We start from the raw sequence: 13,895 nt of genomic DNA, 5'->3' as shown, positions 1-13,895 counted from the left end.
TTTATTCCATGGCGACGTGGCAATAAACGCTGTTACGGCTGCTTGGACCATTGGAAGTGTTTTTTCCCACCCCGGCTGCCCCACTGTCCGATTGTTTCTCCGTCGTGGTGTTGTCTGCGGCGTAATCGTGCGTATGGAGTTTTTAATCATCGCTCAGCTGTGTTGCCTACGCACAGCAAAACAGTAGCATTGAACCTCACCGGTTAAGCCTTAATAGGAGCCCCGGCGGGGCTGCTCGGGTCCAGCGGCGAAAACCCAGGCAGGCGCCACCACAGCGCCTTTCCCGCAAATCCCGTCACGGAGCCAATGGTTATTTCCATGGATATCGTCATTCTTTCCCCGTCGCCCGTCTGGGCCGCCCCTGGCCAGAACTGCGTTCGCACGAGGGCACGCGCTCCGCCCGTGGGGATGGAGAGGGATGCCGGAATAAAGTATAATTGTGCTTTATTTTATAACCTAGTTGTGTAATCTCTTGCCTGCCTGCTGTCTGTGCCCTTTGTTGGTTTTTTTTTTTCTTTTCTTCCCCGGAAGGAGACAAACCGCCTGTTGCTAAATTAACTGCTGCGCACGGTTTTGTTAGCGGGGTTTGGCCGCCGTGGTGGAGCGGAGCGGAGCGGAGTTGGTGCCGCCTCGGTGTGCCGTGCGGTGACACAAACCCTCCCGATGGCTCCTCCGCGGCGGCCGTGGTGGCGGTTTGGGCCCCGCCGCAGGAGGGGACCGTGAGCCAAACCGCGGTGCGCGGTGCGCCCCGGCCCTCCCCAGCGACACAGCCCCATCCCGAACTCGCAAATTGCACGTAATGCTGCTTATCTGCCGTTCAGCAGCCCGGCGCAATTAGGTGTAATTAATGCTCAGTGAAGTGTGGGGCCGCCTAAATGAACTAATTGCGTGAAAACACGTGCAGGAGCTGTGTAGGAGGGTGCCGTCCTCAGCGTCAGCGCGGGGGGGTGCCGGCAGCATCCCGGGCAGGTAAGAGAGGAGCGCCTGCGCCGGTCCCTTGCTGCCACTGCTTTCCCTCAGAGGGAGCGGGCGTTTTTTAATCTTATTTTAAGGGAAATGCTTGCTGGCTAGCCCGTAGGTCAAAAAAATGCTTCGATCCCTGTGTTTGCGGGCAAAAACTGGTCCCGAAGTGCGCTGCGACGGCAGCATCCCGTGTTTGCCATAGCAACCAGCGGGAGGTGATGCTGCTGGCGGTAGCGGGAGGGACGGGAGCGCGGGGGCCACGGGTCGAGCGCGTCGCCCTCGGGTCTCAGCCCGCGGAGGCTCCCCCCAGCCAGCCCTCCTGCAGCCCCGTGCTTTAACGTCGCAGTGATTATTACAAGGTGGTCACGCTGTGGCGAGGGAGAGGTCTGTGCCACGGCGGAGAGACTGCTGCAAATTAATCCAAGTGGCGTGGGCTGACAAACCCACCCCGTTCCTCTCTGGCCGCTCTGCTGCAAGGCAATTAAACGGGTTTTCTAATCAGGAGGGGATGGAAGGCATCCACAAAATGGGTAAATATCTCCATTAAGTTTAAAAATGGGCAACTTGAGAGACTTTGAAGGAATAAAGGTAACTTTTTCGGTGCGTTACGTTTCTTGCATTTCAACAGCGGTTTTGGTGCGGGCTGACTTTTATTTACAGCTGTCGACTGCATCTAAACCTTTGTGGCGCTGCGCTGCGGGCTGGGGCAGGGCGGGAAGCCCGTGGGGGCCATGGCGATAACCTGCTGGGGGAAGCTCAGCGTCCCCGGCCGCCAGCGCGGTGCCCCCGGGCTCTTTGGCAGCGAGGCTAAAACCGGCACGCTCGCACCACGCGGACCGATAACCTCAAATTCGCCCTTTTTATTCCTCTTCCCGTGTGCTGTCTGCGTCACCTTCTCCCGCAGGCGTTGCCCACAGAAGGAGTCTCAGAGGCTGATGAGGCGAAGGACCGCGGGGGGAGAGAGGCGGCGCTGCGGGGGCCTCCGCTCAAACCGTGACATTGGGGGGGCAAACGCGAAGTCGGCGGGGCAGGCCGGGCTGGTGGCCACCGGGACCCGCACTGGTGGCCCGTTTCCCCCCGAGGGAGTAACTCCCACCTGAACTTACCAACCCACAGGGAAAATTTTGGTGGAAAACCTGTGTAGTTCGCGAAGCTGGGGGTTGGCACGTGTTGTTTTTGAGTCGCCCCTCTCTCCCCCCATCGTGCGTAGCTGCTGCCACCATCCCTGCGGAGGTGCACCATTTCCCCCCAACCCCCCCCCCAGGTGCTCGCTGGGGCGCCGCCGTGGCTTTGCGCCCACTCCTCCCAACTCGGGTGGCCAAAAACCCCTGGAAGTGCCCCAAAAAGGATGTGGCCGCATCCTAAAGACAATCATGGTGGGGGCACGGTGTGATGGCCCCGGGGGGTTGTTCCAGCAGCGCCCGAAGGTGCTTGTATTAACCTGGGGGGGGGCAAGAGGGGGTGCGGGGGGACTTCTTACCCCCCCTCGCGGGTCCTTGTGCGGGCACGGACGCCCCCTCCCCCCCCAAGAAAATTAATAACCCCCCAAAACAACCCAAGCCCCCCCAAAACAAAGCAGCGAGCAGCATCCTCTCCCCCCGCGGTGCCCCCCCCCCCTCCCGCGCACCCCCGCCACGCGCGCCGCCGCGCGGCCCCCTCCCACCCTCCTACCCCCCCCCACCTCCACCGGCGCGCGCGCGCCCGCTGATTGGGCGGGCGGGGGCGGCACGTGCCGGCGCCGGCAGTTGGGCCGCGTCTCGCACCGCCCCCGACTTCAGAGGTGGGCGGGCGGTGATGGCGATGGGGTCTTCCGCCGCACCGCTGCCCTTCCCCAGCTACGCGGCGTACCTGGAGTCGCAGGTGACGGCGCGGGACATGCGGTACCTGGAGGTCGGTGGGACGGTGGGAGGGAGGTGCCAGGCGCCGCGGCGGGGCGCGGGCCCGTCCTCCGGGGGGTGGCAGCCGCGGCGGCCGCTCGGGCGTTCGGCGCCCGTTAGGCGCGTGGGTCGCGTTAGGGGGACCCGCGTCCTCGGGGGGTAAAGGGTTCCCGTGGGAGTGTCCGCCGCCGGAGAGAGGGGTGTCGCGCTCGGAGGGGCCCCCGAACTGGGCCGGGGGGAGCGGCGGGGTGGGCTGTGAGGGGGTCGGCACGAGCATCTGGGCCTCTGCGCGGGTCTGGGCCGGAGAGCCCTCCTGTGGGCAGCTCTTCTGTGGCGCGCGCTGTCCCCCCCCGCCCGGAGACACAGACCCCCCCTCTGCGGGGGGGGTCGGGGGGCGGTGCAGGCGGTGGGGTGGCTTTGGTGCGCAGAGGTGGCTTCAGGCCAGGGCTGGCCCGGTTCTTAACCGACATGGGGAGAACATCTCCGGCGTTGCTTACAAAGCGCTGTGCTCGGGCTGAATGGTTCCGAGGGATGTGTCTGGTTGAGCAAACGGCATCGCAGTGGCGCCCGAGTGTTCAAGGCCAGGTTGGACGGGGCTTGGAGCAGCCGGGGCTGGTGGGAGATGTCCCTTCAGGACACTCCTGGGCATAAATGTCCTTTAAGGTCCCTTCCAACCCAAACCATTCCATGATCCAAAGGGTGCTGACCGCTGAGATTTTGACCTCTAAAAAGGATGGTGCGCGTTGCTCGGTGGAGAATGCTTTGGTGAAAGTTGCAAAAGGTTTTCTGTGTCACGCTGAGAAGGCAGCTGGTATTTCTCTCCGAAATCAGCCGCTGATCCCTGTCTGGCTTTGAGAAGCCAGGACCGAGTCCGGCAGCCTGGGAAGAGCTGGCCGGGGTGCCTCGCTGGGGTGGGAGCAGGCAGGGGTGGTTTTTGGGGTGCTTTGCTTGTCAGGGCTTATCAGGTGCCCTGGTTTCAGCTGGAGGAAATGCCTCACCACTAGCGCTCATTAGTGCTACTCTCCTGCAGGGGGGTTAGTTTAAATTGGGGAATTGGTTTCCAGCTGGAGGTATAAAAGGAGGAGTGCAGGTCCTTCCTTGGGTGGGGTGCAGGCAGAAGAAGGTGGGTGGGAAGCTGCTGAGATTTGTTTGCCGCTGTCTGCGATGTGGGAGGGATGCCTGTGGCTGTGGTGGCATTAACCATCCTGAGTACTCTGTCCCTTTTGGTGCTCATCCATCGTGGCCGCACTCGAGCCATACTGGAGCATGGCAGTGCCCACCGGTGTTGACAGAGCCCACTGGTGTGGGCAGCCTGCCTGAGGAGCAGCTCCCGTTCGCCCAGCCCCGCTGGTTTCGGGTGGTGTTGTGCACATTGCCTCCCCTCTCCTGAGCTTCTCTCTGGTGGGTGACCCTCAGCGGGTCCTGGTGATGGTGGGGAGATGGGAGTGGTAGTGGGCACATCCCCGCTGTCATGGAGCTAACCGGGCTCCCTGCCCATCTTTTCCTTCCCGCAGAGCGAGGAGGTGTGCCGGCAGCTGGTGGAGCTGGGCTTCCGCGGCTCTGGGAACGTGCTGCGGCGGGAGGAGTTCGAGGCCCAGGCGGCGGCGGCAGCAGGACTGGCAGCGGCGGCCCCCCACAAGTAAGTGCCTGCGTGCTCGGGGCCCTCGGGCGCACCTCGCGAGGCATCTGCCCTGCAGCTTCCTGGAACGGGGATCGTGTCTGCTCCACAACCTTGTGGCCTCCGCGGTTTTCCTTCCCTTGCTCAGACAGGAGTTGTAGTACCAGCTGCCTCTCGCCGAAAGCTGAGTCCTTGCTGTTGGAGCTGCTTCGTGACTTGGCAGGGTGTGTGTGTGTACTGTTCTTTATTGTCACCATTCCCTGTAGGCGAATACCAGGCTAAGAGAAATGAGGCAGTGATGTCTCTTAGGTGGTAGATGTGTTTGAGACATGTAAATACTGCTACTTGTTTACACAATAATGCGCTTTAATACCTGGATCATCCTTTCAAATTTGTAGCCAAGAAATGTGTGTTTTGTCACATGTCAGACTTCTGGGATTGGTGGTTACAAGACAGGGAACATACTGATGGAAAAGAGGTGGTGTATGAGAAGGGAAGATATCCTTCCTTTGCTGATCAGTTGTTAGGCTTCAAGGATGGGGTTTATTGAGTACTGTACTGTAGAGTTCCTTTCGTGTGGACAGCGATGGGTGAGCTCCTCCTGCTCCCTGGTTGAGTGTTCCTCAGGGTTTCCCGGGGTCACAGTAAGCGGGATTGCTGTGGCAGTGCTCTCTCTTCACGTAGGGTAGCTGGAGCAAATCGCACAAAGGTCTGTGAGAACTAGCGCTTGGGAAGAGATTGACATGGCTCAGACGGGTGAGGGTCTCTTTGGATATTGTTACAAGGTGTCTGCGCTTTTATGTGGGCTATTTTATTTCCAATTCCAAAAGCATTTGAGCCGAGAGCTGGTTTAGTTTCCAAGTCTCTGACAAAGGAGGTTCAAGCAGTGCGTATGCAGGTTGGTTTTGTTTTTTTTTTTTTTTTTTATAGGCGTTTTGTTTTGACTTCTGCTGTCTCGTACTTGTTACAGCGTGTATAGCCGCAGCATGCACTTCCCCAAAAACTCACGCTGCGCTGGGAATTCAGTGCTTTGCAGTAGAGCTTTATTGTATCTTGTGGCTGGTTCCCCCTACCTTTTTATTTTTGCACCTTCTCTGCTCTGTTTAACCAGCCTGCAAATCATAAAACACTTAGATGTTTACTTTTCTGGTTTCTGCTTTCCTTTGCCTCTTGAGAAAACTAAATGAACGAGCCCTGTAAAAAGTGAACTTTTTTTGGTGCCTTGCTACAAGAAGCTGACTGACATAATTACTGTACTTATTTTGTGAACATGGTTGGTGAATAGTAGAGCCACGGAGCAGTCTTGTTCTGCGGTGCTTTTCCCTTTGTGTGCTATGGTGCAATTATTGTTTAATAATTTAACAGCAGTTATCAAATGCCTTTCGTAGCATTTGTGCATCAAGAACGTGTGCTGTGTAATTAAGCTATTCCCATAATTCATGTACAACCCTGCATCAAACTCCTATTGCAGGCATAAGGTGACTTTTTTTATTTAAAGAATTAACTGTTCATGTCACTAAATGGAGAAATTACTTTTGCAAAACCAAAGGCTTAATTATTTGAATAAAGACAAAAAGGATTGATTTTTTTTCATACATGTTTAGACTTGTACCTTTCTGTGGCCCATGCCCAGGCGTACTCTGCAGCCAGATGAAGCTGATGGTGACAGTGCTGATGACATCGGGAGAGTAAGAACTGAACTCAAATGGCTGATGGGTTGGTCTTGTAAAGTTCTTGTAAAGTATGTTTCTAAACCACTGGTTATTATTCATTACTCTTCTAGTGATTCAGTGTGCGGAGATGAGTGAAAATGAACTGAAGTCAGAGTTGTCAGTGCAGTTGTCTCTCTCCTCGATGTCTTGAGTGGGTATTCTGTCCTACTGTCCTTTTCTGTTCAGTTATTCTGTGTTTAGTTTCGCATTAGTTTGTAGGTGGACATGTCAGGGCCGACTCACTGGACCTGCTTTAACCGCTTTTGGTTGAGCAGATTGTCCAAAAGTCTGTGTCAGGAGCTGCTGCTGTCAGGGCTTCTGGCTTGTCTGCTTGCAACAATATATCTGTCCTTTTCTCTGAGCAGAAAAGAAATTTTCCTTGAGTTGGACTTGGCCACGCAGGTCTCTGGAACTGCCACCGTCAATTCTGACTGCCCAGGTTATTTTTGCATATGAGAGCAAATTCCTTAGGCAGGTGCCTTCAGGCGTTCTGCGGTGATGCTCCTGTCGTGCCCTGCCTACTGCCCTGAGGCTGCTGTTCCCTGAAGGGCTGGAGGGGACTGTTTCCCATCCGCAGTCATCCCCCCCATCAAAGAAAAACAAATGCGAGTCTCTTAAGTCAAAGCTGGGATAGGTGGGGTTCACACAGTGAGGGGTTATTTGCGTCAAAACACAGAGGCGTTAGCTGGTAAGTGACTTTGTGTTTTCTCTTTGGGAAACAAACTTGTGTTTAATGGCTTTGGAAGTATCTGCAAGTGGCGGGTACTCATAGCAGTGGGGTTCCCACAGCCAGAGTGCTTCCCATATTAACGCTCTAAGCTGTGAGGAATGGTGCACACCATTTGTATTGCACAACAGCAACGTCAAGCTCCAGTTGCTAAAATAAGCCAACAGCTATGATGTACATTGCCTCTGTTGCGTTTCAGTTCCATGGTGTGCCTCTGGGTATTATACGTAGCTGCTGTGTTTGCCGTAGGGTTCCGTAATTCCGATTTTATTTTTAGGGTTTGTCTGTCAGTTTTCGGAAACATGTAATTTCCACAGGCTGTATTAGTTGGCAACCCTTTTTACTACTGTGCCTTTTACTGCTGCAATTGTATTGCAGAACAATCGCAGAAACCTGTAATTAATTTGAAAGGTGAAGCCTTATGCAAAGATCAGTAACTAGGAAGTGTCCTCTCAGCTGCGACAAAATGTTTCCTAGCAGGGGTCCTGTGGAGTAGCAACAAAGCAGCCAGACGGAATTAGCAGATGATTTACAGCAGTAGTAAAGGTGGGCACGAGGAAGGTGGTCCCAATGCTTCTCTTTGTGTAGTTGTTGCTTAAACTTAATGGTCAGGGTTTGCTCAAGAACCACGTTGTCTTCTTCATGTGTGGGAAGGCTCATCTTGACTAATACTGGAAAAACTCCCTTTAGAGTAGTTATGTATGACACCACATAGCAAAGCTGTTTCTCATCAGAAGGAGCAATATTTTCCCGCAAATCTCTAGAACGGTGGTGTGCTTTTCCTCTGAACCCTTCCGTCCGCCTGCTGGATGCCTCCTGCCTGGTTAAATAGCATTATCAGTTAAGGCATGTACTTGGTATGAATGATAGGACTTCCTTTACAAATGGTAAAAATAAGTTGAGTACATGTTGCAGAAAATGGATTTGGGTGGGCTGGAGTCAGTGCATTTATTTCCTCTCTTTGTGAAGCACACAAACTTTTTTGATCTGAGCGTCACATCTGAAGTCAAGTGGAAACTGATATGGGAAAGTAAATACAAGTAAGACTAGTTCCTTTAAAATACTTTTGTGCTTTTCCAAAAAAAAAAAAAAAAGAGGGCACCATCAAACAGTCGTGCTTGGGTTTTTTTTGGTAAAAACAAAGAAACGGGATAATAAAAAAACAGTGAACCTCAGGCTTTGAGAGGCAGATAGAAGCACAACATGCCATCTGTTTTTTGCGACAAGGATGTGCGTGTGTTTCATTTATGAAATGAAGGAGCTTGAGCCCAGGGTTGGTTTTTAATTCTTTTTAACAGAGGCAAATTGTAAGTAAAGGTGGTTGGTGGTGGGGTGGTTTTTTTTTTTTTTTTTTTTTATTAGGTCATCTCGAAGTGAGCGCAAGATCGTTTATTCTTTCTGTTGTCCACAGTGACAGAGGTGGAAGTACCTCACGTTCCTCAAAAGTGTGCTGTAATTTGCATAGCATTGGTGTTTAAGAAGAGCTGTGTTTTTTGAGCTGAGCACAGGGAATAAATAAATAAAACTCTGATTAATGTCAGGACAGGAAACAACTTACTGTCAGTTATCTCAACTGGAAATCAATACAGTGTTGTCTTGTGATGCTTTAAGCTCCTCTTGTGTTCAAACAGGCTGAGGCAGCCACAGTTTGTGACTGCTGTTGTATTTCAAAGTGTGGATCCGTGCTGCGTGGACTTCCCAACGTCTGCATGGCACCTATGTCCTGTGGTCTCTGTGGTTGAAGTGACTTCTCAATGGTGTATGAGTATTCCCTACCCGCGAGACCTAGTACTAAGCAACACCAGTAGAACTGTAAATCGATTCTGTGTCAAGTCCCGCTGTCCCGGTGGTGGTGTTGGACGGGTGTCTCTGGTGATGCCCTGGTTGCTGGGATGGCTTCTGCAGGTACCGCGGCCCCTGCGCAGGGGTCTGCCAAAGCCTGCAGCCCAGGGAGCAGCGGCTGAGGGTGGGGGGGTGCTTAGGGGTGCTTGGGAGGATGCTTCGGGTAGGGCTCTTGTATGTTTTGGGGTTTTGGTGCATTACCCGATAAAACCAGGAGAGGCCTCCCTCTACTTAACATTCACAGCCCTTGAGCTCTCCTCTCGCTGCTTACTGGTATGAGTAGACTGTGACAAGAGAAAAAAAATCCAAAGGAGAGCAGTGGAGCCATCCTTGTGGAGGCGTTCATCTGGCGGACGGGCGGCTGTCTCCATGCAGAGGGTCGGGGCTGTGTCTCTCAGCGGTTCGGAAGCCGCCTTGGTGCAGGGCTATTTACAGCCTGTCCTGGGCAGAGCGAGAATAACACTCCGCTACAGGCTGCTCTCGAACGGAGCGCTGGATCTCCGTCCTCTGAAATTGGTCCATTTCGTGTGTTAAATACCCGTTGGTTGGTTGGTTGGTTTTGTTTTGTCCTAGGAGGAGCATGAGGGTGATGATTTCGCCCGTCAGGTGGGACACGTGCCCGAGAAGGGGAGGGTGCACAGCGTCGCTCTTGGGGATGATTGTCTGTGGGTCAGGACACCGGCGCCGGCCTTGGGAGCCAGGGCAGCAACACCGAAATACCTCTCGTGCAAATGTGGGGGGAGCAGAAGAGCGAATGGCAAAGCTGGGTTTCCCCCCTGGGTGGTAGAAAAGCTGGATTGAAGTTTCGTCAGCCAGAGGAGGGAATGAAACCCTGGTGCCAGCCATCCTGGGAGCGTGTTTGGTCTTTGTCCGGTGTTACCATCTTCTCTGCTGTCTTCTGCACGCCGTGATTCGGGAGGTGCCTTACAGACTGCCCCTTTATCAGAGACAGCAGAACATGAAGCAGAAGGGGGAGCTCGTTCCATTTCTGCAGACTGTGGGCTTGAGACGGTTGCAGAGCAGTTTGCTCTCACGTGTTCCTCAAGTGTCCTTCCGAACACCGTTAAATTTAACCTGTCTGTCTTTGGCACCTGATCCTTTTGTGCTACTCCTCCTCTGACCCCTTAGCCAGGAGGTGTGGGCTTAGAAACACCTCTGTCTACAGGACGTGTTTTTATCTGTACATGTTTCTCTTAGAAAAGCAATTTGATCTAATTAAAATGTCTTCTTTTTATAAACCATATGGAAAACAGGTGTTTTGGTACGTGGGTCAATAGTAGGTCTTTGGCTGCCCTTGCTTTCTTTAATGTGCTCTTAAGAAGGCTGCTAAAAACAAACACTAAAAGGGAGGAAGGGAGTGTTGCTTTTTTTTTTCTTTAAGTATTGTTTTGGATTTCAGTATTGCAGGTGATCCTACTGAAATGTAAGGGAAAAAAAATTAAACTTCAGGACACTGCACTTAATAGTAGCCTAACTTATTTTTTAATGCATTTCAGTGACTGGAGATGCGGGAAATGCCAAATCCCATGTCTGTAATGTGAAGGTGTTGCACTTAACAAGAAAATAATTGGTTGGGGTTTTCATATGTGTGTGCGTGTGGTCTAAAGGCTTTTCTTGTGTACAGAAACAAAAAGAAATCTGGCGAAAGCAGGCCTTCATTCAGTGTCTAGGCTTGGAATTTGGGGGTTGATTCTTCCTTCAAATCTTCGCTCTGGTTCTTGTGCTGGAGTGTCTCTGGACCCAGTGGAGGGCTCGTGGGCTTTGCTGTGACCACAGGGAACACTCAGCAGGTGCATGTTAACCCATGGGTTGAAATGTCTTTGAGAGTACTTTCTTTTTATGCATCCAGTTGGGGCTGAGTATTGGATGGATACTCCTTCAGAGGGAGGACGTGGGAAGGGATGAGTATCTTCATTCTTGGAGGAGTGTGGGAAGTGACCTTCTCTTAAATACACGGGAGGATCTGGGAGGAAAGTGGCATGATTTTAGTCCCTGCCTTTCCCGTTTCAGCTCATAAATTAATTTTGACTTTGGCATGGGCAGGGGGAAAGGTACAGTCTGTACTATCAAGCGCGTCGGACTGCTTCAGTGGCAGGTTGTGGGGAGTGTGTGGTGCTCTGGGTCTGCTGGGTGGGCCAGAGTCTTACAGCCAAGGTTCAAGCGGGCCACAGCTGTTTTAAACCCTTGTGGCTTTTCAGGTAGCAGTAAAAATAAGGAGCCAACCTCCTCCTTTGTAGCCTGAAATGCTGAAAGGCACGGAAGGCAGCTGGGTGCCTCGTTTGCCGCGAGTTAACCTGCTACCTCCCTCCCAGCCTTAGAAGAATCAAGTCCCTCTGGATGCGGTAGAGCCGCTCCTGGTTTTGTCCCCTGCCAAATCTTATCCAGAGCTATTACTAAGCTCCGATAGAAATTTTTTCTGTGATGTTATGGAAAAAGTATGGTTAATTATATTTCGTATCAACATGTCTCTGCGCTCTTAGCGCTTGCTGGGACTCGGGGCCAAACAGCTTGAGTCATGTGGCTGATGGTCTGCTTTTTGGCTCAACCAGAATGAGTAAGAATGGGAGAATGTGCAAGAACATCCAGGGCAGGAATATCTTGGAGCTTTTCTTTTCTTCCCCCTTTTGTAAGTCCATAATGTATAGATAACATTGAGATTGATATCAATGTTGGAATGCTTCTCTGAGCTGGATTTTTTTGAAGCTTGCACATGTCTTGGTAATTGAAGATTGGGTAAACAGAGCAAACTGGAACAGCCTTAAGAATGTTTCGTGGTGGCCCTTCTGGCGCAGCAAAACAGCTTTTTTGGACATTTTCCTGTTCTGTCTGTGCTTTCTCCTCCTTTTCCACACCCTCCCTTGGAGTCTTTTAAACCGGTACCTTAGTGGGAAGGGGAGGATGACCCATTCCTGACCCTAAACCTAATAGCAGGATTGAGACCAGTTTTTTCCCCTCTCTGAATTTTTCTTGCTTGTTCACTGTTAAAATAGCAGCATGTTTTTCTCAACAGTTCGGTGTGAAGTGGCTGTTTCTCAGACTAATGAAGGAAGGAGACAAATGCATCTCCCATCTTATTGGAAGACGGACTCTTGGACAGTTTTTTGCTGATGATAGAGAGATCTGGTGGTTCTTTCTGCTTCTGTCATGATTTGCAACTCTTGAGATCAAGCGACAGAAAGGAGTGGGCTTGAGAATAGTGTCTTACCCACACAGTGATATTTTGCAGAAAATGCTGGGAGATTAATTAGTTGGTTAAGTTTTAGAATTGTACTAGTTGATAGCGTCAGCGCTAGGTGCTGATAATGCTGGACTCTTTCCCTTCTGATCATTAAAACTTTTTTGCATATCCTCTTAGATCTTGCCACCTACGTCTGCCTCTTGGTTAGCGTTTTTCCACGCCCATAGCAACTCAGTCCCTCTATAAGAAAATAAAACCTCTTTCACCTACGTCCAGTCTTTGCTTTTGTGCAAATAGCAACGCCAAATCTGTAACTGGTCATGTAAGCGTAATGCCACTTTTTTCTTTTCTTATATATTCTGGTAAGGAAAGAAACAGTTGCTGACACTTGATTGACTGTCCTTATTTTGGTTTAATTAGCTCCAAGTTGAGTGGGATAGGGCAGGCATCCCTAAGCTGCTTGGGGATTCCACAGACATAAGTAGACACTTAAATCAGCTCCACTTGTTCTTTCTGGGCTTTCCCCAAACACATGTGATGGCTATAATTGAAAAAGACGTAGAAGTCAATCGGAGACCGTAGGGACCAGTGTAGTGACCCATGTCTTTCTGCTGCCCCTGGTGTGTTTAACACCATAGGAAATCCCTGTGCCGAGTGGTGTCTTGAGTATAAGGCTTTCGGACAGATAAAGCAGTAATTTCCTTTCTGGAGCGTGGGCCTAGGAGGCATTTGGGTCATCGCGAGCGTGAAAATGGCAAAGTTTTGTTTCCCTGGTTGTGTGCCATGTATGAAGTCAGACGCCTTGAGAAACTTACATGAAATGGCCTAAACCTGGCAGGGAAACAAAAACATCTGCCGGGGTCTGTCTGGCCGAAGATACCGTGTTAAGGTATCCACGCTAAAATGGGCGCGAGTGCTGAAAGCTTTGGGTCGGTTACTGCCTTTGGTCCTTCCGTAGTCAGGTGGTGAGGCTGAAGGAAGGCGAGGAGCTTCCACGGCTGCGGGCAAGGATGATATGTTGTCTGGTTTAAGTTGTCTAGCCCAGAATTGGGAAAGCTGGAAGAAAAAGGTTTCTCCATCTTCCTCTCCATCACTGGGCAGATTTTTGAGGTGGTAATGCATTAAGCTCTTGAATTTGTGCTTTGGGGTTTTTTTTGTGTTTTTTAAATCTATTTTAAAGTGGTACAGTGAGAAATGAGTTCGTAGGTCATGTGATTTCCAACTGACATTTCACAGAAATAAGTGTGTATAAATAATTATATGCTTTCCAGCAACTCAAAAATATGACGTGGAAAAAAGAAGTAAGGATGTCCAGCCTTGGCTGTGACACAGGCTTCTGAAAAAGCCAAGTAGCTGAACAAATACCCAATACAAATTTTGAGTGGTATATGTTTGTATCTCATTCAATTAATTGTGTGCTAAAGTTGTCCCCCAAGTAGCACTTATGCCTGAGCAGTTTTTAATAATTCCAAGTGTTACGCCCTAATGTTCTTAATACGACATGGAATGATTACTGAAGAGGTCCAGGTGTGTTTGGGTAGCTTTCTACTCTAGGCAGCGAATTTGTTACACTAGCAGAAATGTTTTTTCACCTGCAAGTGTGTTGCAATAATCAACATTGTTTGCTTAAGAATAAACTGGTCCTCATATCTTTATTTTTTTTTTTATAAATTGTGCGAAGTTTGGAGAAAATATTTGAAATAAATAAATGAAATGTGTTTAAGTAGGTGCTGAAAAGTATATCCTTTCTAGAGTGAAGGTTTGTTATTTTGTTAGTAATCTTAATCTAATAAGCAAATGAAACCGGAGTCGGGGAAGTGGATTTGCCTGCGGACTCCTGCAGCTCAGAATCTGCTGCTTCAGATTTCTTCTGGACAAGATGGATATTCCAGAAGTGCAAGCTCTAGCTAAGATGAGCTAAATACTCAGCAAAGAGACATAGCTGAAGAAGACTTTGGTGTCTAGTTCCTTTAGGTGT

At 50.8% G+C, this 13,895-nt stretch overlaps 1 protein-coding gene across 1 annotated transcript in view; it reads left to right on the top strand.

Annotated features, from left to right (window-relative positions):
* Nucleotides 1-2,757: 2,757 nt before the first annotated feature.
* CFAP299 (cilia and flagella associated protein 299) overlaps nucleotides 2,758-13,895 on the top strand; it is a gene marked incomplete at both ends in the record, with an annotated part of 197,648 nt that continues 186,510 nt past the window's right edge. Inside the window, 2 exons of the mRNA XM_082482428.1 lie at nucleotides 2,758-2,853; nucleotides 4,355-4,479. Of these exons, the coding sequence (XP_082338554.1) occupies nucleotides 2,758-2,853; nucleotides 4,355-4,479 (221 nt within the window). The remainder of the gene's footprint in view (nucleotides 2,854-4,354; nucleotides 4,480-13,895) is intronic.

The sequence above is a fragment of the Vanellus vanellus genome, assembly GCF_965231255.1.
Source record: "Vanellus vanellus genome assembly, chromosome: 4".
Taxonomy (NCBI): Eukaryota; Metazoa; Chordata; class Aves; order Charadriiformes; family Charadriidae; genus Vanellus; species Vanellus vanellus.
The sequence above is the reverse complement of the archived record's forward strand: the minus strand, read 5'-3'. Positions and strand labels throughout refer to the sequence as shown.